At 38.0% G+C, this 22,517-nt stretch overlaps 1 protein-coding gene across 1 annotated transcript in view; it reads right to left on the bottom strand.

Moving 5' to 3' along the window:
- SAGE1 (sarcoma antigen 1) overlaps positions 1 to 22,517 on the bottom strand; it is a 23,417-nt gene continuing 900 nt past the window's right edge. Inside the window, 15 exon segments of the mRNA XM_009584214.1 lie at positions 1 to 1,036; positions 1,462 to 1,555; positions 3,466 to 3,876; positions 4,623 to 4,854; positions 5,219 to 5,361; positions 5,932 to 6,055; positions 6,530 to 6,745; positions 9,234 to 9,328; positions 15,384 to 15,516; positions 17,117 to 17,269; positions 18,360 to 18,523; positions 20,519 to 20,647; positions 21,486 to 21,553; positions 21,555 to 21,655; positions 21,961 to 22,050. Of these exon segments, the coding sequence (XP_009582509.1) occupies positions 937 to 1,036; positions 1,462 to 1,555; positions 3,466 to 3,876; positions 4,623 to 4,854; positions 5,219 to 5,361; positions 5,932 to 6,055; positions 6,530 to 6,745; positions 9,234 to 9,328; positions 15,384 to 15,516; positions 17,117 to 17,269; positions 18,360 to 18,523; positions 20,519 to 20,647; positions 21,486 to 21,553; positions 21,555 to 21,655; positions 21,961 to 22,050 (2,253 nt within the window). The 3' untranslated portion in view covers positions 1 to 936.

A 22,517-nucleotide genomic window follows, 5' to 3' on the forward strand; every position in this document is an offset into this window, starting at 1 on the left:
TCAGATTAGCACTTATTAAAAATTAATAAAATGGTTTATTTTATATATACATATGTTCCAAAAAATTTATACAGTTAAAATATCAAATTAGTGATCTGGTAACAATACTGTTCAAAATAATCTCTTTTGTATGAACATTAAAATACACGTTTTTAAAAGCGTTTCCTTTTAGTGCTTCCAAAGCACAGCGTGTGCCAAGGCCACCTGAAGAATCTCCGTCCTCCTCACAGGATGAAAGAGAACTGAAGTCGGGGACCTGGGAAGCCTCAGGTGCACTTTCATAATGTCTGCAGACAAAACAGAAGAGAGTCTGAGGTAGATTGTTTAGTGACCATCAGGTGGTAACAGTCACAGGGCTGTCTTTAGCTTTCATTAACACAATAGCAGTTTCTTTACTCTCAATCTACACTGAATCTCAAGTTTAAAGGCATGGCTAGCAGTTCTTGGGAACAAGACCCTTGTCTCTGTGGTGGCAACATGCAATTTTACCAGTGCAGGTGTTTCTGGGAGGGTTTTTTTTGGGAACACACGGGCTCTCTCCACGATGCAGACAGTGTGTGCATTTGACAGTGCCCCATTTTAGTGCAACCTGCTGCCTATAACGTCTAATGTCTGTAAATGTCTAATGACAGCGTTCAAATGAGTAAATTCTCATCACCTGCAGGAGGGGCAGCAATGGTTATTTTCTTCAGCCTGTTGAGCAAATAGCACCCTCCACAGGAAAAAAGCCACACCTTTCATAGCAAATCCTTAAGGTTATAGCCCAGCTTCTGCCGATAGAGGTTCTTAAAGTTAAAGCTCCACTGCTTCTTCTCAGACTGTGACAGTAAAATCACTTGACTGCCAAGATGGTGAGGGCAGCAGCTACATCCTCTTCCACTCTTCTGCGGCACAGCAAACTCATTCCTGGTCCATATTCGTCTGGACGGTACATTATTATCTACTGTTGACATGATTAACTCTGTTGGGTAGGCTGTTGAACTCTAGTTCCTCTAGTATTCTCTCTAAGTGTTGTATTAAGACCCGTTTTTTAAACCTAAGGAAGAGAAGGAGAACAATTTAATTTTTATCTTGCAAAAATACAGTTCAACAACTCAAGACTATTCAGCCATGACAAATCATACTACCAGAGGCTCTCTGTTTCCAGTACGGAAGAGCTAGCTTTATTTCTGGCATTAGAATAGCCAGAAAATTTAATTTAATACAGCCGCCCTTCCCCAACCCACCCAAAATTTTGCATCGGTCTTCAATAACGACCGATCTCTCTATTTCACATTTAAACTTTAAGTAAAGATGATTTACTCCATAAAAATATAATGGTAGTTTGACCACTAAACCAACTATAGTAATTGAAATATGCCAAAAAGGAAAACAGAAAACACGAGTACTGAAAAAGTTTATGATTTACTATCATAATCTAAATTAACATTTAATTTATGACTCTGAGTCATTTATACAAACCTTGCTGCTTCCTTGATAGCAAATTCAATGAAATACTTCTGAATTTCCATAGGTCCTTGCACCTCCTCAAGAAGAGAGAAAATTTTTTCATAATCTAGAAGAAGATAAAAATCCAACCACATATTAAAAATAAGTCTTGCAAATGCACTTTCAATAAAGCTTAACAGCCAAAAGAAAAAACAAGGCCCAGAGTTTCACACTTCTGTGTATGGCAATACATGTAAAGCAAGAAAAAAAGCCCGCATTAGCTTTATGCACAGAAAGCAGGCGATACCAATAATTTGAAGTGATACTGATGAGCTGGTATTCAAATGTGGCACCAAAGAATTAGGTTCTCTTTAAAAGCAGCAGCTAGAAACATCTGCCCTTAGAAAATGCAGGCTAGGTAGAGAAGCCTCATATCTCCATGAACACAGTGCCATCATTAGCAGTTAATAGGCACGTAGGGCCACCAAGCCCTGTTTTAACCTAAAGCTGTCATTTCTGAAAGCAGAGGTTAGGATTACTTCTCTTAGAATGACTAATTATCAATGCTTAGTGTAAGCACAATTAATATGACTATCTTACTGGTACAAAGTAAATATTTCCACTGCAAAAGAATGAACTGGATACATTAAGCTAGAAACAAAGTAAAAAATAGCACTGTTTCAATATTTTCTGTAGTTGAACCCAGTATGAAGATATTTATGGCGCTGTGACTACGAGCTTGTTCAGAGTGATGCAGCAGGCACAGAGAGGATATATGGTCAGAACTGTGAATATATGTACATATTTAACCCACTACTATTTAGCTTCTTTCTTTGATGCCTGCCTGAACTCTGCAGCAAGACAGGTGACTCATGCCGAACATAGTACTATTTTGCTCTACGTTATCATTTACTAGACATGAATTTGGTATAAGATTAGATGGGCTTTGCAAAACAGGAAGCAAAGACATACACAAGTAGGAAGTTTTAAAACATCTTAAAAATAAAATACAGATGCAGCATAAAAATGGCTTCATTTCTCAACAGCTTCAGTCTGCCACAATGATTATACGCCTCCACGAAACACTAAGTTTTGGAAAGCAACACAAGATCAGAAAAACAGAAGAGTTAAGAATACTCCATTATACTAATTACTGGCACTTGACAATGTATTAGAAAAATATTCAGTAGTTTAATTTGTAGAAACAATTCGCTCAGACACAGACCACATTAGGGACATCTGCCATTTAAGAAAAAATGGAAAGATTATGCCCATGGCAAATCCTACAGAATATACATTAGTTGGAGTTTCAGGTTAGTATTTTGGTTTTGATCCTTGTACATAAGTACAGGCAAAACACGTAACAAAAGCTGAGGAGGCAACATTTCTTCTCCTCACAACATTTTACATTTTGGGGGGTTATCAAACATTGTACGAAAAAAGAAGTAAGTAATTTTTAGTCTTCAGTTCTTAAGAGTTTGCAACAGTGTTCCATCACTAATTACACTATCTCTCAAAATTAAAGAAAAAAAAAACCTCTTCGCTATTAACTGTTAAGATTCCCTTTCAAACATACTCCAGGATGCACCCTTATAGCTACATATGCCTTTGCCCTCCCCAAAGGAAGTTTTGACGGACACAGAGCAACAAAGTACACTATGCATATCCAACGAGCAGTGTGGCGTAAGGCAAAGTCTATCTAGTCTCACTAGATCAATAGTAACAAAACCAAAACCTCTGAAAGATGCTTTCACAGGGTACCTCTTATACCAATTAACCTATCTTCAAGGGCAAACAAGATCACTTGGCACTCAACTTCCCAAGCACTGTTGTCTAAACTTCAACTCACCTACCCAGCATGTAAGACCTTTCTTCCTTTTTTGCCCCTCCATTGCTCACATGCAAGCAATCAGAAATTATTCAAAATCTAAAGTTGTATGTGTATTGAAAATAGTTCCTTACTTCAAGGAAAAAAAAAATCATCTCTCTAGCGCCATGTATAATATACTAATAATAAAAAAAAAACCCACAACTTACTTCTTCCAGGTTTGCGAACCTCTTTCATCACTTTAATTTTGATATCAGCATTGTTTCCCTCCAACATCATAGGTGTTATTTTAAATGAATTTGGCACAGATTCAGAAGCAGACTCCATCGCCCGTTTTTGGTCATCTCCAGTCACACTGTAATTTAGAGGCCCTCGAACAAGTGCGTTGGTACCAGGTTTATGATCCAACCCATCTTCACTTAAACAATTGAATTCAACAGGTAGAGAGTCTAAGTCATTGGGTAACATTTCATCCTCTCCCATAGCAGCTGGAACCGAAGGAACCATTTGCACAGGTAAGCCATCAATTTGCTTTTCCAGTGACTGACAATTTTCTGCTTTCTTCTCTCCATTGCCATCTTGAACACTGTTATTGGGATCTACAAATTAAAAATATGTATCTTACTAGCACATAACTGCAGTATCAAAAAAAAAAAAAAAAGGAAATCGTCCCATCTCCTTTCTTGTTCGAAGTACAGTGTCGTGATTTGACAGTGCTGAACAACTCCCCAGTACTTTTATTCAACCTTTGATGTGACCAAGGAAACACTTCCCTTTGGACTGTCATCATCTCATATCACTATCACAATGAAGTCACCATTTTCTGTATTTCTATTGCAGTGTTATGACTTCTAAGCAAATTCATGTTTTCCTTCCTTCCCCCAATTCCAGCTAAAAAGAGTTTTCTTCTGACTCCATTTGCTGCAATAGGTGGGTAAGAAAATTAGTATTTGTGGGAAATTAAAATGTAAGCATATTTTAGCTTTCCTTCCCGACCACAGAATACACAAATGAGAACTAAAAGCTGATCTGAAATCCTTGCTACTTCCAAACCACCTTGGCAAAAGGTTTCAGTATTTTTTTTTTTTAAAACAGTTCAAGATTATTTTTTTTATTCCAGACTTCATTAGCTACAGCAGCAGCCTGTTTATCTAGGCCAAAAAAGAAACTCAGTCCTAATTAACACTCAAGCATACATACATGCTGATATACCCTTTTGAATCAACTCAGAAAGCACACAGAGAGCTGGTTGGGTTTTTTGTTTGGTTTTTTTGGGTGGTTGTTTTTGTTTGTTTTGGTTTTTTTTTAAACACACAGATATTCTCAGTTGTGACCAAGCAGGCTGCTTTACTACAACTCAGTATACCTTTATTTGCTGGGATGCCTTTGAGGTTCAGATATGATGGGGATCCAGAAGCAGACGGTGGCCCTTTCCCACCAACATGATTCGTTACGACGGGTGGTGACTGTGGCCGTCTCAACAGTGGTGACATGCTACGCCTTCTCTTTAGTGATGCTGGAGTATTAGGTTCTCCGGGACGCTTAATCTTATTCTGAGGCCCAGCGACAAATTCATCTGCTTCATCTATCATCATACCCTGAAAAGAAAAAAAAAAATTTTTTAAAAACCAGTACAAAATAGAAACTGTTTCATCAATTCATTGATGGAGTAAGTCCCTCTGTGTTACAATTCAGGTGTCTTTCAAAACACTTTACAGCTCTCAGAACAGAGATACCTAATGTACACTGTAACCAGAGACAGAGCAGTGCCACTCTGTAAATCAGCATGATTCTTTACACATTTCTCTAGGACCACGTGAAAGACACCAGTCCTTTCTGCACATGACAGAAGAGCTACACAGGTTAGCAACACACTGCAGTTATTGGAGAGAAATTCTACTCGCAAATTATTTCAAATCATGTTATATATAAAGATACAGCAGATAGCATGGCTCCTCCTACCTTCTTATCCTGTTTAAATGGATTGCCAAATGTATGAAGTCTTTTTGGTTGATCTGGGTCAATCTCCCGAAGGGGTGAAGGCATCATTTTCAGGTATTCCTGGTAATTTCCCATTTGAGCAACAGGAACACTATGAAGGCAGTCTGCAACAGAACAAGAGATCTTAACTTAGTCTACCTTAAAACCAAGGCAATACACACTTCACACACTTCAACTGCAAGCATTTAAGAACTAGAAATTACTATTTCTTTTCACTATGGAAGAAGAGCAGAAGACTACAATTTTGGAAATATGTCTGGCAAGAGTTGAGCTTAATTGGCAGAAGAAGAATGAAAAATAAGCAAGTTTAACCTCTGTGCTAACAACTCTATCTTTAGACCACCAGCACCTAACAAGGGTAAAGCAAAATAAGCCCCTCTCTGCTTTAAGCCACCATCACTGTAAAAAACATGTCTACTGAACCTTATGGTAGGGGAAGCTTGTCCATGAAACTTATTTTTAAAATTCAAAGCAAGCATGACATCTTGCATGACAGAAGGCAAAAATTTCCTTCTTTCCCCTTCAGAGTAAGGAAGAGGACACTGACTGACTTAACAAATGATGGAATGTCCACTTCTGCTCCCATACCCAGGGCAGAACACACAACCTTCAGGGAATAAAAAAAAATAGCTGTACTCTCTCCAAACTGTTAATGAAGAACAGTGGCTACTTACCTTCATCCTGCCCCAAGATAAGCCTGTGTGTTTTCAGAAGATTAGTCCTCATTCTAGTTAGCTGGTCTAAAAGACTGCGACGAGGAATATCATACGCATTTCTGAATGCCTGTGGCTTCAAATCCTAGTTTCATAACAAAACAAGTAACTTTCAGTTAACCCATCAGTTCTCACGCACAGAGAAATTCCTCCATGAACTATAATAATGTTAACTATTAAAAAAATTATTCTGAAGTAACTTCAGAGCTTCATAACTGGATACAGCAAACTCAATGACTGTCTTTTCAATGAGACTTTATTCAGCATTAGTGCTTTCAGCTCCATTAAAACTAAGCATGTTAATTTCTGGATGAACACCGCTAGCTGTCTTTTGCAGAGATTGTCACTTAAAACACAGTAATCTTTGTTTTCTACCATGGGATTTTCAAACAGTGTCCCAAAAGCAAGTGCAAAAAATTGCATTTACTCTTCTCGCTATTTAGGCCTACGCTGCACTCTTCACAATTCAGTGAATGTATTTACTTCTTTCTTCCACACTAAGTCCATAAAAGTTACCCATTTAAAACAGATGAAGATGCAAGATCACTACGCTCTTTACCTTGTTTAAAAGTCCTATGTGGAAGCCAGCAAATTCTTTAACGTTCATTTCCGCCAGTCTCAGGGGAGATTCCCCAGTGATCCCTTGCAGCAGTTGCTTAAAATCCCTGCTGTGTACCAAGGAGAGGCCACTGGAGTGATTTTTCACTTTTATTCCAATTTCTTGTGGAACTTTCTTACCCACTGAACCTATTATCCGTTCCGACTCTATTTTTGTCTAAAATGGAATCACACCATGAGTTAAAGAATCAGCAGGCATTGCAGATTTCCAGTATAAAATACATAGTACATTAACAGAATAAAACTATAAATTTAGTTCCCAATTACTCAACAAATGGGAAAACTACCTACCCAGGGATATATTGGATTACATAGATTAGATGTCAAGTAGAAAGAAATCCTAATGTGCTAGCATATGGAAAAAATATTTGGCTAGTGTATCTAAATTTATATGCCAGTAGGAGATCTGTGAATATCCCTGATTTTGCTGCAAGTCATATGACTTTCTTTTGTGTCCCTGAAGAATCATCTTTGAAGGGAAGGAAAAAATAATAATGGAAGGTAGGATGCTTTAGGTTACTGTAAAGTTGCATCTAAAACAGTATTGTTCAGATACTGTAACATAATTCCAGATTTCATTTTTTAAACAACCTACGAACTAAGGTTTGCACTATATATTTGCAACAAGGGAGGAAAGTCGTAAAAGAAATTTGCTTCATCAATAAGTTTCTAAAAACATATTACTTCTCCAATTAGCACAAATTTCTTATTACAGCTACAGATAATTTTACGTATTAAACTTTAACTGTATTCACAGTAAGACCCACTTGCAATACCTCCAAAAAATCCCAACCAACCAAAACCAACGGTGATTGCAACCCACTTCCCCCATATCTCACCCTCTGCAGGGTTTGCTTCATTATCTATGGGAAACTCTGAACTTAAGGACAGCGGGAGCACAGCAAAATTCTGGAATTGCTTGTCCCTATACAGGAGCTTATAATGCATCCAACACATTTAAACTGTTTCATGTGCTGAGAATGTCTGTGAAAACCACAGTAGCCATCTCATATGAATTTGCATATCATTAAGTTACCGAAATACCACAGGAAGTTTTATGTCTAATAGACGCTCAGTCATTCAGAGGTTTTTGGAATATATTTTGTGCATTCTTTAAGGCGGAGGATTTTTCCTTTGTAATTTTAAAGGCTGCACTGCTTCCCCACTGACATCTAAATATTAAACTACTGTTGCAAGAACCATTTGTGCTAAGGAGGCATGGCTTTCAGACAGTTACACCTGAAATGGCATTCTTGACAGAGAGAAAAAGACATGTAAGACTACTTCCCACCAGGTCACACTTAACACATAGAACGGATTTGACCTGAAGGAAACAGGAAGCTCAGATATAAAGCTTGAACTATGACTTTAATCCCCGTGGACAAGAACGTACACTTTTTTGGAACATACACATTGCCAAGGCACACATGGAAATAAACATGAGACTGAGAGCAAGCCTCTGACTTCAGCTGTGAAGAACAATGGCAAGAGCAGTCATAAATCCAATTGGTGATAACCTTTGGAGTTTAAAGGTCTAGCAGATACTTAAAACGTAGCTGAAGAGGTCTCCTTCACACTCCCCTCCACCACTTACAGAAGGCACAATCACTGGCTACAGAATCACTCTGGATTCACCCACATTTGCAGTGGAAATGCTCACCAATCTTCAATTATAATATATGCTGTACACCCATATGAACTCCCACAGCAATTAACTGCTTTATTATGAGATTACCACAAACTAAATAATCAACGCACTTCTAATTGCAAAGGTTTTATCAATACTACCTGTTGGCTGAGTTTTTTAAGGTAAGAGATAACACTGTAACTAAGTCCACAATCTAAATTATCTGATATCAGATTTGGAGCTCCCATCATCCTTAGGGCTTTCTTTAATGGCTATAAGGAAAACAAAATACACAATAGTAAGAGAATAAGTCTTTAAAAAAAAAATTTATAAGATCAATTACAGGAAGCTAAGGCACATGGATTAGTGCTCTAGCTTTTCCACTTTTGGCCACTAAAATTCAAGCCTATTCAGATAACATGTGACATGAGTTTGGTAGTCTAACTAGCTCGCAATGGACGTTATGCCACATTACCAAGACACCACATGGTGTGGTGCCACTGGCAATTTCCACTCAAAGGCTCAGTACCAGAATAGCCGGGATGATGCAAGTCCATATTGAGGTGCATTGTCCAAGCTACATGTAAAAGGTGACCCACTGCCTCCCCCCACCCTTTATTTGGCCCAGCCAGTTCTTAGTATCAGCTTCCCAAGTTCTAGCACTTCACCCACATTAATAAACAAACAAATCTGCATTTTCCTCATCAAGTAACAAAAATAATGCCAAATTTGGTTTCTCTGAACAATCTAAAGTACTTTAGATCAAAGCTTACTTAATATTTAACGAAAACACATTTAATATCTGAATATAGTTACTATTACTCAATGTTACTAGAATTTTATTTATTTATTAAAAATGTTTGACCTGATCTACATACCTCTGCAAAGCAAAATGTTTACTACCTAAAACATCATCATAATTATGTAAACAAAATTCACTAGGAAGAGGTATGATGCACAGGACTCTGGTCACACCAGCCATTATACCCAGGAGGATGAAATGAGAAAAGGAACATACCAGTAAGTAGTAAGGAGGCATTGTTTTTAAGTAGTTGTCAAAAGCCTGTCGCCACTTCAGATTTGGCTTAAGTTTGTGAACCTTAAACAAGTCATCTGCAACAAGGAAAACAACAAAAGAAGGTTTCATTTATATAGTCCCAGACCATAAGCATTATCCAAAATTCAGCGTGCCAAGTTTCCCCCCCTTTTCTTCTCCCTCCACCCATCTCCCAATGGGGCTTCCCCACAAAAACTGTTCTTAACCTTAGGTTTGAAGGATTGCGAATCCCCAGTCCTAGCTGCAGTAGACAATCCAGAATAAGTCCTCATTATAGGCAAACTTACAAGGTACACGAGACTTAAATACTGCACACAACTACTAGCAGCATGGAAGGTGCAACAGATCCACCTGTTAAGAGTTTCACCTCCCTTGCCTCTCTCTTGCATCATCAGGAACTCCCTGTATCTGATTAAACCAAACAACATTCATTTGGGTCAATTTCCATTTTCAGCCCAGCCTTCTTTTGTTCAACCTGTATGATGAATTCTGGTCTCCAATAAAAACATTCTTGGGCATCAAAGGGAAAGGGAAAAAAAAAATATCAGAGCAGGGAATATTTCTGGTCAGCTTCGCTGGACTCTGCTGACAACAGAGGCAGCTGCCCCCAGCAGAGAAGGGGGCCTCCAGCCACACTGCCTGCCTCGTGCAGAGCATCAAACTCTCCCACAGATACAGACAAGAGACAGTAATTAGCTACAAAACCTGCTGCCCTTTAAGAGAAGGGCAACCACACAGATTATTTCCTTTGGGTACTGTTTTAGAAATACCTTGCTTGCATTAGAGGTGTGCATACTGCCATTTAGGAATCACTGAGTTGAAGCATGTACCTATTTGCCGTGCAAGCTATAAACTGTAACAGTGATCTCTAAACATCAAAAATGAACACAGTATCCTGCAGTTTATCATTTGAAATTATGGATTATCAATTGAGATCAAGTTTCTCCTTAGTAGGGCTGTAACATGCTGGCAAAGTGAGGCTAATGGAAGGATATGCAGGACTGGAGAAAGAGATGTCCAAAAATTAACTGGGGAGAGCTGCAGGAGACAGAGATGCACAGAAGAGGGTGTGCGGAAGACAGATGCAGCAAGGAAATTGTTTTCTCCAGATTGAGTTTTCATGAAGATATATTTGGAAAAGAAAATTTGACTTGCATAGTATTCTGCACAAATCGAACAGATGTTAAGATACAGTTTTCCAAGTTCATAGTCAAACCACACTTAATTACAGGTATTTTCCAATCTAAATGAATTCTGTATCACATATAAAAACCACACTACAGATGCTAATTGTTCTCTTTCCTAGCCTGAAGGAAGTGGGGTGGAGCTTGAGAGGACAAGTTAGAACTCCATTTAAAATCTCAATATACCACATGCTTAGCACTATTATCCAAAAGAACCCGTGATGATATCATGACATATGGCAAATATAAAGTAACATCCATTCTTATCTTATAAGCCTACTAGCTTTTTGCAGCAAAATGGAAGTTAAACTACACCACTCCCCCAAAATTTAAGAGTTTGGTATCATAGTATATCCTAATGTTTTAAAGTCTATGAGTTGGTTATGAGTACAGCTTGAACCTTAAACCCCTTATCAGCACTTTATTACCATCTCACTTCCTGCACTGTGAAGTTTGTACCAGTATATAAGCCCTGCAGTTCGACTGCACAGCCACTCTTAAATGGCACAGACATTCATAATGCTAAGCTAGCTATGATTCTTAATCCACAGCATAGCTATAGTCTGAGAAGTCAAATGCAAAAGAACCTCCCCGATCTTTTCTATCCAAGTAAAAAGTTCTCAAATCTAAGTAGAGCTTCAGCAAAGATTTGTCTATTTAAAATGAGAGCCTCCCCACAGCACGAACTCACTGCAGGAACTCCTACCCTCTAAAAGGAAGACAGTCATGGTGTCAGCCACAAGTTTCAAAGAGAACATCACCATCAACATCTTACCTGCCTCTATTGCAAGAGTTTGAGACATACGCTGTCAGCAGACTGCAACACAGGCACTTGAAATGTACTTTTTCCAGTGTGCCCTGGGCTGCACATAATCATTTATATAAATAAGCAAACAAACAGTAACCCAGTTAACTATGTCACAGATTAAATCCCAAACTTCTGTAGATAAAATCCAAAAGTACTGAAAAAATCCTTTCATAAATCAGTCTTAATCCAACCTATTCCTTTTCAGATACTACTCTCTGTATAGGCCACTTAATGCAGAATTCTTTTTCCTTCTAAACTCACAGGGAGCTAAAAGCACCGGATAATTGGGAACATGGTATTAAAAACCACTACGAAAGGGCCACAAACTGCAACAATTCAAGAGATCAGGTAAAACTACAGACAGACCAGTTAATTTAAAACTGTGTTGCAAAGTCTTTATCCACTCCAGATTAATGTACAAAACAACCAAATTGTGACAAACAGGATACCAATACACATCTTTAATACCCAGTACCACATAAGAGGACTTGATGCACCTTCAAGTTCAGTGAACAATTAAAAAAAAAAAAGAGCATGAGAGAGAGAATGGTCAGCAGGTCATTTTAGTAGTTCAGCTGGAGCCTAATTACAAGAACAGTTCATGTGTCTAGTTGTCTCACAACAGTCTAGTTGTGAGTGACAGCTTGCACCACGTAACCCAAAGTAAAAACTTACACTTTTTTTTTGGTAAAAAAATCACTACTCATTAAATTCCACCTGAGCAAATACACCACCATTCCCTGTTAACTCCTACAATCCTCTGAGCTTTCTAATGATTCTGCACTAATAGATACACTCCTTTGTTTTAAGCAGTAGAGACTCATGATTTTACATTCACGGAAAGCAATATCCTTCCCTGCAAACAATCTAGCCAAAAATAAGGCACTACAATGTAAAATAGTATCCACCATTAAAAAAGGAATTGTGGCACTCTTTTCCATTGATACAAAATGTTTGGCTCTCCCTCCCAGTGCCACAGCTTACTATGCTCACATTTGTGAGAAAGACAGCCCTTGGTTTCCAAAATATAAAATCATTACTTGCAGGTTCTGTCACGGAGCCTGTAAAAGCATCAAAGGAAACTGTCCATGTTGCAGTCCTTCACGGGCAGACATTTTCTAAACGCTTATCCTTCTGCACATTTAGACCCACAGAGAAAGGGTATTAACCACTTTCTCGTGGCATTTTCACCATGGCTGTTTCAGTACTGCTTTTGCTGACACTCCCAATGAATAATCACTCCTATTGCCCAGCAGCGCCTGCCCTCCCACTAACGCAGCTAAGATCAGTCAAGCAACATCTTAGGCAAGGCAGGAGCATTCAGAAGTATACCTCATCATTGCTAAGCTCTCTCTCTAACCCCTCGTTTGACTTCTAGTTTATGAACTTGGCTGTAAAATTGTTTTTAAACAGAATATCTGAAGTACAATAGCTTTGCTAGTGTCAGATAAAGGCAACAATCCTTCAAGAGGAAATTTCTATAATTCATGGGCCAAACATATTCACCATCAAAGTATGTCAGCATCTGTCTGAAAAGTTTTGTCTTCAGAAGTCTGCCTCACACTGAACAAAAAAAAAAAAGATAAGACAAGAACTGCACCCCACCTCCTCAGTTCCCAGAGCAAACCACCACCCCAAGCTAGTCATGATGCCTCTCTAGCCTTTCCTATGAGAGCAATAAGGAGCTGCTCAGCTGCAACAGCACATCCCACATGGTCTGTCTTATCTCTGTAAAAGATCTGTAGACCAGAATTTTTGTCAGACGACCAATTTACCATAGCACATGGGTCAGGTTAACACACGGAGACTGTGCAGCTTCACTGTTTTGTGAAGTCTCATTGATTGGCTCCCTTCCTTACAAATCCTTCAGATTCTAAAAGGAGACCCATTAAGTTACAAGCTAGGAGAGGCTACAGCATTCCCAAATCCACTCTTGCAGAAACCAAGATATAAATCACCAAATCTATAGGATGTGGTACAATTTACCTCCTTCAGTCACGGACCACTACAACTTCTTTCAGTTTGCGCAAGTATCATCTGCAAGTTTCCTCATGCATGCCTATCTTACCTGTCTTTTAGGGCTGTCTCTTACATTGTCTTCCAAAACCAGAATTAAAACTTCCCCTGCTCAAGAATGCAGGAGGAATACAAAAATGCAAGAAAAAAATTCTTAAGCATCTTGCTATCTGTTTATAAGGCTGAACACACGTAAGCCACTTGATAAGACATTACAAATAATACAGTTGTAAAGTGGTTTTGGCTTTGTCTGAGAGAGTCCCTAGAAAGAAGGGAGAGAGATTATCCACGGTACTATGCCAAGGTAATTCCCAGTCCTCCAACACAATAGTCTACCAGTAGGGCAGTAGCCACTAGAACCTCACTGATGCACCAATATGAGTGGTAGTGGCTGAATAGAGCAGGCTTCTCCTGGGCTTGGAAGTTCTCACATCCTATTTAATCTGGGCGAGAGTAATGAAAGACTGGTTTTACACAGGCAAATCAGTCCTCTACTGAACCATCAATATCCACTATTGGTATGTGTTAAGACAGACATGGGGCAGGGGGTTTAAAAACAGAAACATCCCCTACTACCTACGGAGACAAACACAGAATCAGTATTTTTTAAAACATCTACAAATAATTTAACAGGTATGCTGCTTATCATCTTAGTCATTTTCTGTACTGCTAAGTAGAAAAAGGGCCAGATCTGCTTTTGTGTATATTCCACAGAACTTAATTTCACCACGCCTTAAAGACCAAGGATAAACTAAGTCCTGGAACGAGATCTGAACGTAACACTTCGTGTATGTGTTTGTGTTAACAATACGGAATGCACAGTATTTGTGTTCTAGAGAAAACATCCACTTTACAACTCAGGCAACATGGAAGCTCTGCGTTTTTCTTTAAACAGCCTTTGGAAATTTAAGATGTGGGATACCAGGTGAGCAAACTGCAGAATAACACTATACATACTGAAAAATGCCTTTCTCCAAGGAGTAGGAAGAGCTTTACATCCCTGCAAAAAATGCAGCAGGAAGACAAGAGCTGCCAGGGAAGACAGAACAGAACTGCAAATGTCAACATCACAATGAACAGGGAAATTCATTTAGTATCAGTGATGGCTTTTCAGCTAGGGGATCTGCTGCAGTAATTCAGTAGCCACAAACTCGCAGAAACTCTAATTTAGTCTAGAAGTATCCTACTTGCACACTTTGGGACAATTATTAGGCTACATGGATGACTATATAAGACACATTCAAATTATCCGCAAGGACAAATTTCTTTTTTTTGTTATGACCAGGATTATGAAAAAGCATTCCTGAACTATGTTGTGGTTTTTTTCTAGAAATGAATGGAAAAATCCTGTGTAAGACAGTAAGAGTCAATGTTAATTCTCTTGATCTCCACTGTTATTCTGTATCACTAAACACACCCACAAAAATCAGAACAAAAAAGCCTTATAGCATCTGCAACTAAAAGGGTTAGTAGCACCCAGGACACTCTTCTCTCTGCCATTACCTTTATGCCAGAACCCTAATAGCCACAATTATTATTGCAGTTATTCACACAGCACCTTCTCATACCATCTTTCCTGTAGAAAGTAATTTCACTGTGGGAGTGAAAAAAACACTGGTCCTTTGGGCAGGGAAAGAAATGTAGACTGTTTCACTGCTCAGTTCCTTCTTGCTGCTCTAAACTGCGTCAGGGAATTCCCTCTTCCCAACACCCATGACAAACACTGCATCTGATCTTCCAGTAAAAAATTAGCTGCTACAAGAGCAACTGCAAAACCTGGATACACCACACCCTAAATGAGGGAAAAGAATGGAGGTTGAAGCTTACTCCAGGTTAAGGAAGAGGCTACGTGTCTAGGAGGTGAACAGCATCAAACATGCACTGGAAGCAGGTAGCTCTCCTCCTCTGCTGGAGAGAAAAAAAGGGAGAGGGGGTATGAAAATCCTCTCCTCCCAAATTATGTTAAAGAGTTTGCAACATTCTCTACTCTCTGATCTCCATTATTTTATAATGTCTCAAACTAAGGCAGAACACCAACCATTATTGTTTTTCTTTTACTCTGAAGTAGCTGCATTGGCAGTCCAATGTAAATTTAGTACCTACCTAACAACGGAAGTAAAACAGGATAGTTGTAAGGCATCACAAAGAGGTTTACACAGGTTAAAGTAGTGCTTGCTTTTAAATACCCGAACGGATGGCCAAGTTCGCTGTATTTTCCACTGCTACCCACAAATACCTGATAAAGAATAAGAGATATCACTGTATTAGAAGAATATGAAGAATATTAAGCACATGACATTTAAAAATTAAAATCAATCTGAATCCAATTGCATTAAGACAGCAAATTATCAAGAACAGCCAAGTTTGAGGTTGCATACCTCAGGATGAGCATGCACTTACATTCCCCAGTCAAAAACTGAGACATGTGATATTTAGGGTACCCCCAGCCAGTGTGGAAATGCTCTTCATAGTATAATCTTTAATGCTTTAGTGAAACTACCTTGAAGTGATGCTCTGAAATGTTTTTGAAATTATTTAAAATAGGTTAGGGGACATCTGTTGAAGGTATGTTAAAAAACAATCTATTTGAAATTAGTCTTCTGACTCATAAAATAGCATGACTAAAATTTACAACACTGATAAAAGAAATGTAAAACTTTTTAAGCATAGAAATTAAGCAAAAGAAACAAATATTCAAGAAACGTCTTTTAATTATGCCAAGCGGCAACATTCTTAACATTGACTTTTTTTTTTTTTTAAAGTGTATATATATGGGGGTATTAATACACGCAAACAACTATTTCAACAGGACAAAGACAGTACTTATTCTTATTGGGACAGTCAAAATAACCCACATCTAACAAAAAATAGTTTTCCTAAAAAAAAGTAAACCTTGCAATGAAAAGGAAGTGTTTCTTCTCTATTTTTTCAGAGCATAAGGAACGGGGTTTGTTACATGGTTTCTATGACAACAAGCCTATTTCTCCAGTTTGTAAGGGTCTGATATGTAGCTGGGAGAAGAAAAGCAGTTTTTGAAAAACAGCAGAGTAATTTTAATAACTTAGGCAAATAATGTACCTATGAATTGCTTAAAGGACATTTTTAAAACTAGTTTATTAAAAGTAACTTCACTTTTTCTTCTGAATATGCGTATTATATTTTCAGTTAAGTTGTAGTATTTATTAGGGAAACAGAAATGTGAAAGAGACACCTCCAAACCCATCTTTCCAGCTAAAGTATCATACTAAGCAAACTCCTGGTGTACATTAAGCTATTCTTTACAAGAATACCATTGAGAAGGGAATTACAAGCTTTATTTTATAGAGAATGCAGAAACAAGTCACTTATCCAAGAATCACAAAAGGAGCATGTGACAAAGGATTTCAGCAACAGAACTTTGACCTCTTCAAGGCCAATCTAGTCAACAAGATCAACAGCTTCCATTCAATTCCCATTAGCAGTTTCAACCATCTAGTGGAAGTTATTTGCAGCTGTTGATTAGGTAACATGATAGAAACTAGTGCTAGGTTTTCCCTGTAAGCAAATGGAAGCCTACAGAGAATTTCAATTTAGCTGAAAATGGAACCTGTGGGACACATTTCTTCGCAAAATGAGATGGACCTAGAAACAGAATTAAATGAGATTACAAAGCCTGTAGAGGGAACACTCATTCTGACTCCTGATAATTCTGTTAGAAGGGAGGTAACTGAAACCTTGACATGTTTCTTCTCATCAACTGCAGAGTCTGCAACCAGACCCCAATTCTCCAGGCTTACAAAGACTAAAGTACCTTAGGATGTCCATTACATTTCTAGAATCAAATAAAGGGCAAGTACCTGCCAGCAGGTATGGGGAGACTTTCGTTCCAAGATGTACTGTGTTAAGGGTGAAGGCTCAAGCTCATACTTGTCAAAAGGAAGTTTGTCTATTACCATTGGCTCACAATCAACACAGGAGAACCTCACAACAGGGTGAGCTGTGCGTGGAGGCTAAAAGGAAGGGGAAAAAAACCCATATAAATTGTCTGGTATTTATGGTAAACAAATCAATTCTCTTAAAATGATTCATATGCATGTATTTTACCATCCTATAGGCTTAAACTCTCAGTTTCTACCACTTCCTTTAAAAGAGAAAAAGATACAAGCTCCCACAATAGAATATAGATTAATTAAGTAATTCTCTAACTTCAGAAAAAAAAAAAGCCACACACACACGTACATACATTCTTCCCACCAAGAGAAAAACATGTTTAATATTCAATTATTTATCTTGATATTTAAAATCCTCCATGCCAATTAACCTATCACAGACAGGTTTCAAGAAAAAACTTCAACTCTGCTTCCCAGCTTGATGTTCACAGAATTACAGATGTGAAAGAGTGCTCACTTCGCAAAGGATATCTCAAGATATACCCTGCCAAGTCTGATTTTTTTCCTCTTGAATCACGGCAGGGAAAAACAGTACCTTGAGCACTTGCAAAGTACAGAAACAGAACATGCCTAACAAAAGAGAGATGTTTAGAAAGGCTAGTAAGACATGCCAAATGTATGATCATTTCAATAAGAAAGGAGAAATGAATGCTGGTTTTCCCTCATTTTCTGAATGGGGTAACTCTTCTGTTTCAGTTTTAATTTTTCCTGCTAATGAAAGAAGAGTCCATACATGAAGTAATATTAAGCAGAGAAAACATGGTTGATCTTCTACAAAAAACAAATACTCCCTTTTCCATATACATGCATTTTATAAAGCTTTGATTAAAATTTAATAGGTTCACTATGATTTGTGGTATGTGAAGTAATTTAGAGTTAAATTTTATAATCTTTTAAAAACCATTTACCAAATTAACTAGCCATATACACAGAAGCAGACCTTCCAGATGCAAAAAACATCACAGCATACAGTATCTACATTACAATATACCATTACATGTTAAAAATAGTTTTAACTACCCTTTTAAAGCAAAGTCAGATCATATTAGTGAACAGAGAAAGTAAAACAAACAAACAAACAACTTTATTATTCTTTTTCAGTCTGTTTCATTAGGTGTAGAATCCTTTTTTCAGTTCTTATTTTACTTACCAGTGTTGGTGAATTCTGATCAGGCCAAAAAGATTCTGGGATTGGCCAATGCCCAACAGGAACACCAGTTTTAGGGTTAGGCCGTACATAAATGAGTTTATGACAACTATGCCACGGTTGAGAAGCAAATGAATTGATGGGCCTGGATGAATCAACTAGTCCATCTAAAATTTAAACAAAGCAAAATAACAACAAAAAAGAAAATAAAAAGCTACATTCATGCATTTGTCTCCCAGCAGAGTTTCTGTATTAGCAACCAATAAGGTGTTTCATTACAATTGTTTCAAAGACATACAGATGTTTACATCAGTGGTTGACAAAACTACATCAAAACGTAGAACAGCATAATCTGAGAAACAATGATAACATTTGCCCACACCTACCCTTCTGCTCCTGCGGCATAGCCATTAGATAATTAGCGCAGAAAGACATACTCTCATATTTCCGAACACGCTATTTGCTTAAGCTGAGTACTTTGACATAGATCCGATAGGCAACAGCAAGCCTATCGTTTTCAGTTCTGCTGTATTTGTAAAGACTAATAATTTGCATTTACAGTCTTTCTACATGGAATGCAAAGCTCTCTGACTGATGCTGCCACTAGTGTAAACTGGAAGTGGAGGAAAGTTTCACGGAAAAGTCAGATGCATCTTGCAGGAGCAGCTTTTGTCACATTTTTAATTAGTAAGAATTCACAGATCACTTAAATGCCACTCTCTACTGGAAAGACCAGTGTCTTCTGCCAGTCCACTGCAGTGTACCAGCATAGACTCTCGTTCACACTGAGGACAAAAAAGTTTGTAGCAGTACAGAATCTCAGCGTTAGTTTTCAAAGATTGCTCTTCAAAGCAAACGACACAGCAGAGATCATCCCTTTAAAGACTCTTCTTCATTGTAAAGATATTTTACACTACTATTTTTCCCTGCTTTAGATAGCTGGCCAATAATACTCTGCAAAACATCTTTCAGATACATATCAGTTTGGTTTCTCTGCATTATATACACAGTGATTTTTCTAGCATTGTTAAATCCCACAAAATTTCTCTCTAGGTCTTTCTCAATTCATGTGAAGAGGGAAAGTATCGATATTTTTGTATATTCATATCCACACTGCATCACCATTTAAGTGTGACAAAAAAAAAAAAAAATTCATCAGCCATTTTGCCACATCGGAGAACATTTGGGCCAACACAGACACAGGAATTTGCTGAGGTGCTGTCCTGCACAGCATTATAGGAAAGCCTTCCAATAAAATGGCATTTAAATAAGTAAAAGGAGGAAAAAAAAAAATATATATACACAGCAAGAAAAAGGTGATTCAAAAATGAAAGCAGGAGTAAAGCTGGCTATGCTAGGATGCTCAGGGGATCCTAAAACCTATTACGTTTCTGATATTCCAGGAACATCCTCATTTCCTAAACATGAACTGGTCAGCTCTCTCTCCTTCCTTTCAGACGTAAATTTCTGCAAGTCTGAAAAACTGCTCCACGTTAAGAATGCATTTTCCTCTTCCCTATTATGCACTTCACTCGCAACTAGCAAAATAATTCCTTGTTCTTTGCATAGTTTTTCACCAGCAGCTAAGAACATTCAACTGAAACTTACTGTGTTGTGATCAATTAGCAGAATGAACACATACAGAAAATTAAGCATTGAGATTACTTTAGAGATGTTTTAAGTGTTTAAATACACTAGTCCTGGATTTAATTATTTTAAAACCAACTTCCTGCAAACATGCACTTCCCTCACCCCCCAAAAAAGAAGCGAGAAAACAGTGACAGGAGAGCTAGCAAGCAGGTAGATCTTCCATACAAATATGTGCAAACATATGGCACCATTTAACTTATTAAGGATCAAACTAACACTTGTAAAAATATAGCAAAGACAAGACTAAACATAAATAAACACAAAACTACTCAAAAGCTATGAACAGCACATCCATTATGATTTGGGGTATTTAAAGAGATACCAGAGCTCTATCACTGAAGCATATAAGCTTTATAGCTTAATTCCTTGTTTAGAATTTATTAGGCATTCCATGCATCCTGCCCACTACAGTGAAAAGCTGGTAGGAAGGACACCGAAGACACTTAAGGACATTTGCATGCATACAAAACATTTCTTCTTGAACATTAGGGGGAAAAAAACAGTTACTATACCTTCTCCAATAGGAGCTGGATCTGGTCCCGACTTTTCAAAGTTAATAACAACTCCACTTTGGACTTTTTGAACTAGAGATTCTAAACATTGATTCAACATTCTTTGTGTCCGAACGCAGTAAGAACGACCTATACAAGAGATAAATTACACAGGGAAAATACGAAAGCAAGTTTTGAGTAATCTTAATTAAGGAAGATGTTTTATTACATAAGTCACAATGCCAAGGCTTTCAGTTTTGTCCAAAATAATAGCAACAAACTTTGTACAAGGTCATGTAAAAGGCAAAATACTTTTCAAATGCAATACAATCAAGGGAAGAAAAAAACCAACCTGCTGAGCTTTTACTCATAGTAAAAGAGGCCATTAAGGCTAAATCAGGCTGGTCCAAGGCCAAGTTTATAAAGCCCTTAAGAACATCTGATTTCACCAAGCCTATGTAATCTATCTGCTTCTATCTACCCAAACCTTACCAACTCCTATACACTCCCAAACTTCCCCCTCCCACGCAACTTTTTTTTCAAGCACCAATTCAAAAAAATTCTGATGCACATCTCAAGGAACAGGCTCCAGAATTAATTCTTTTAAGATTAAATTTAGCTTATTAGCCCTGCAGCAGAATTAACATCTCAGTAATACCTGTCCCACTCAATTCAACATTTAAATAACAAATCTCATGACTGAGCAAAGCCAACCTCTGGAAGGACAATCTAAGAAATTTTCCAATCCCTCCTACTGCTGCACTAAGAAAATTCTCTGACATCTAGAAGATCTGAAATAGGAATACGGTTTTATTTTAAAGTTCTCCTGTGCTACAGGAAACCAAACTCAAAAAACACCCCACAGATTCACATGGACACCGCGTAATTCAGATGGAGAAAACAGCAAGAGGTGAAGTGGAATCAAAGGAAAAGGAATACTTTAAGGTAAATACCAGATGTGAACCAAAGCAAAGTAACATCCAGTTACCTCCTGTAACTTCGCACATCTGTGTGATAGCAGATTCATCAGTAGGCACACTCCCAAGCTGCTCTGGCTCCTGGCAAACGCAGGACTAGAGCAAACAGCCTTTGATCCCAACGAAATGGTTCTTTGGTTAGTTCACTTCCAGGCAAAGGAGAATTCAAAGGAAGATGAAGCTGGTAAAGAAAAATTTAAGAATATTTTCAAGTACTTGACAAACCAATACTCAAATTTATTCATTACTCGGTAAAGGATCCCATTTCTCTCCTATCCACTAATTTATCTGAAGTTATAGTCTGGAAACCCATGTGAACTATGAATTTAGGGGCTGGGCAATGACAGCATAGCTAGCTTCTGTTCTCTATTATAAAACAGGTTGATGAAGCAGAAGTACTATTAGCAGGAAAAAACAACTAATATTAATCTCAGCATAGCACCAACTTGCAAGATCAAAACTTGAAAGAATTTAATGCAAGTTTACCTCCTCTTGAACTCCAGCCGTATTTGTCAGTTTGTTTCCGTCTGTGATGGTAATCAAAATAGATGGCTCCAAAAAGAATGGATTCCTTCCCTACAGACAAAAGCACAGGAATGCTAAGAGTAACCTCAACACTCAGTTATAGGCTTACATTTTTGTCATTATAAAATAAACAGTAAGATGAGCAATCTTTCAAAATAATCTTGTAATTTTCTTTCACTAAGTGTGGAGCCACACAGAAGTACGCAAGATGTGCTACTCTGCGCACTCACACACACCCCCTAAAGATTTTTAGAATTACTAGTCTTTTTCCTCCGGTAATAGTACAAAACCCCTCTAGCCCACAAAAGCAGTATATAAATTGGTAATAATACAGAGAACTCAATTTCATGACAACACTAGGGCAAAAACCAGAGTACTTTTAATGGGACTCTTCAAATGTGAGAAAGGGGAAGTCAGGACATTAACTACTGTCGTGGTTTAACCAACCACGCAGCCGCTCACTCACTCCCCCCCGCCCCCAGGGCGACGGGGCGGGAATCGGGAGGGGCAGAGGGGGG

The sequence above is a fragment of the Fulmarus glacialis genome, unplaced genomic scaffold (assembly GCF_000690835.1).
Source record: "Fulmarus glacialis isolate BGI_N327 unplaced genomic scaffold, ASM69083v1 scaffold20638, whole genome shotgun sequence".
NCBI classification, from domain to species: Eukaryota; Metazoa; Chordata; class Aves; order Procellariiformes; family Procellariidae; genus Fulmarus; species Fulmarus glacialis.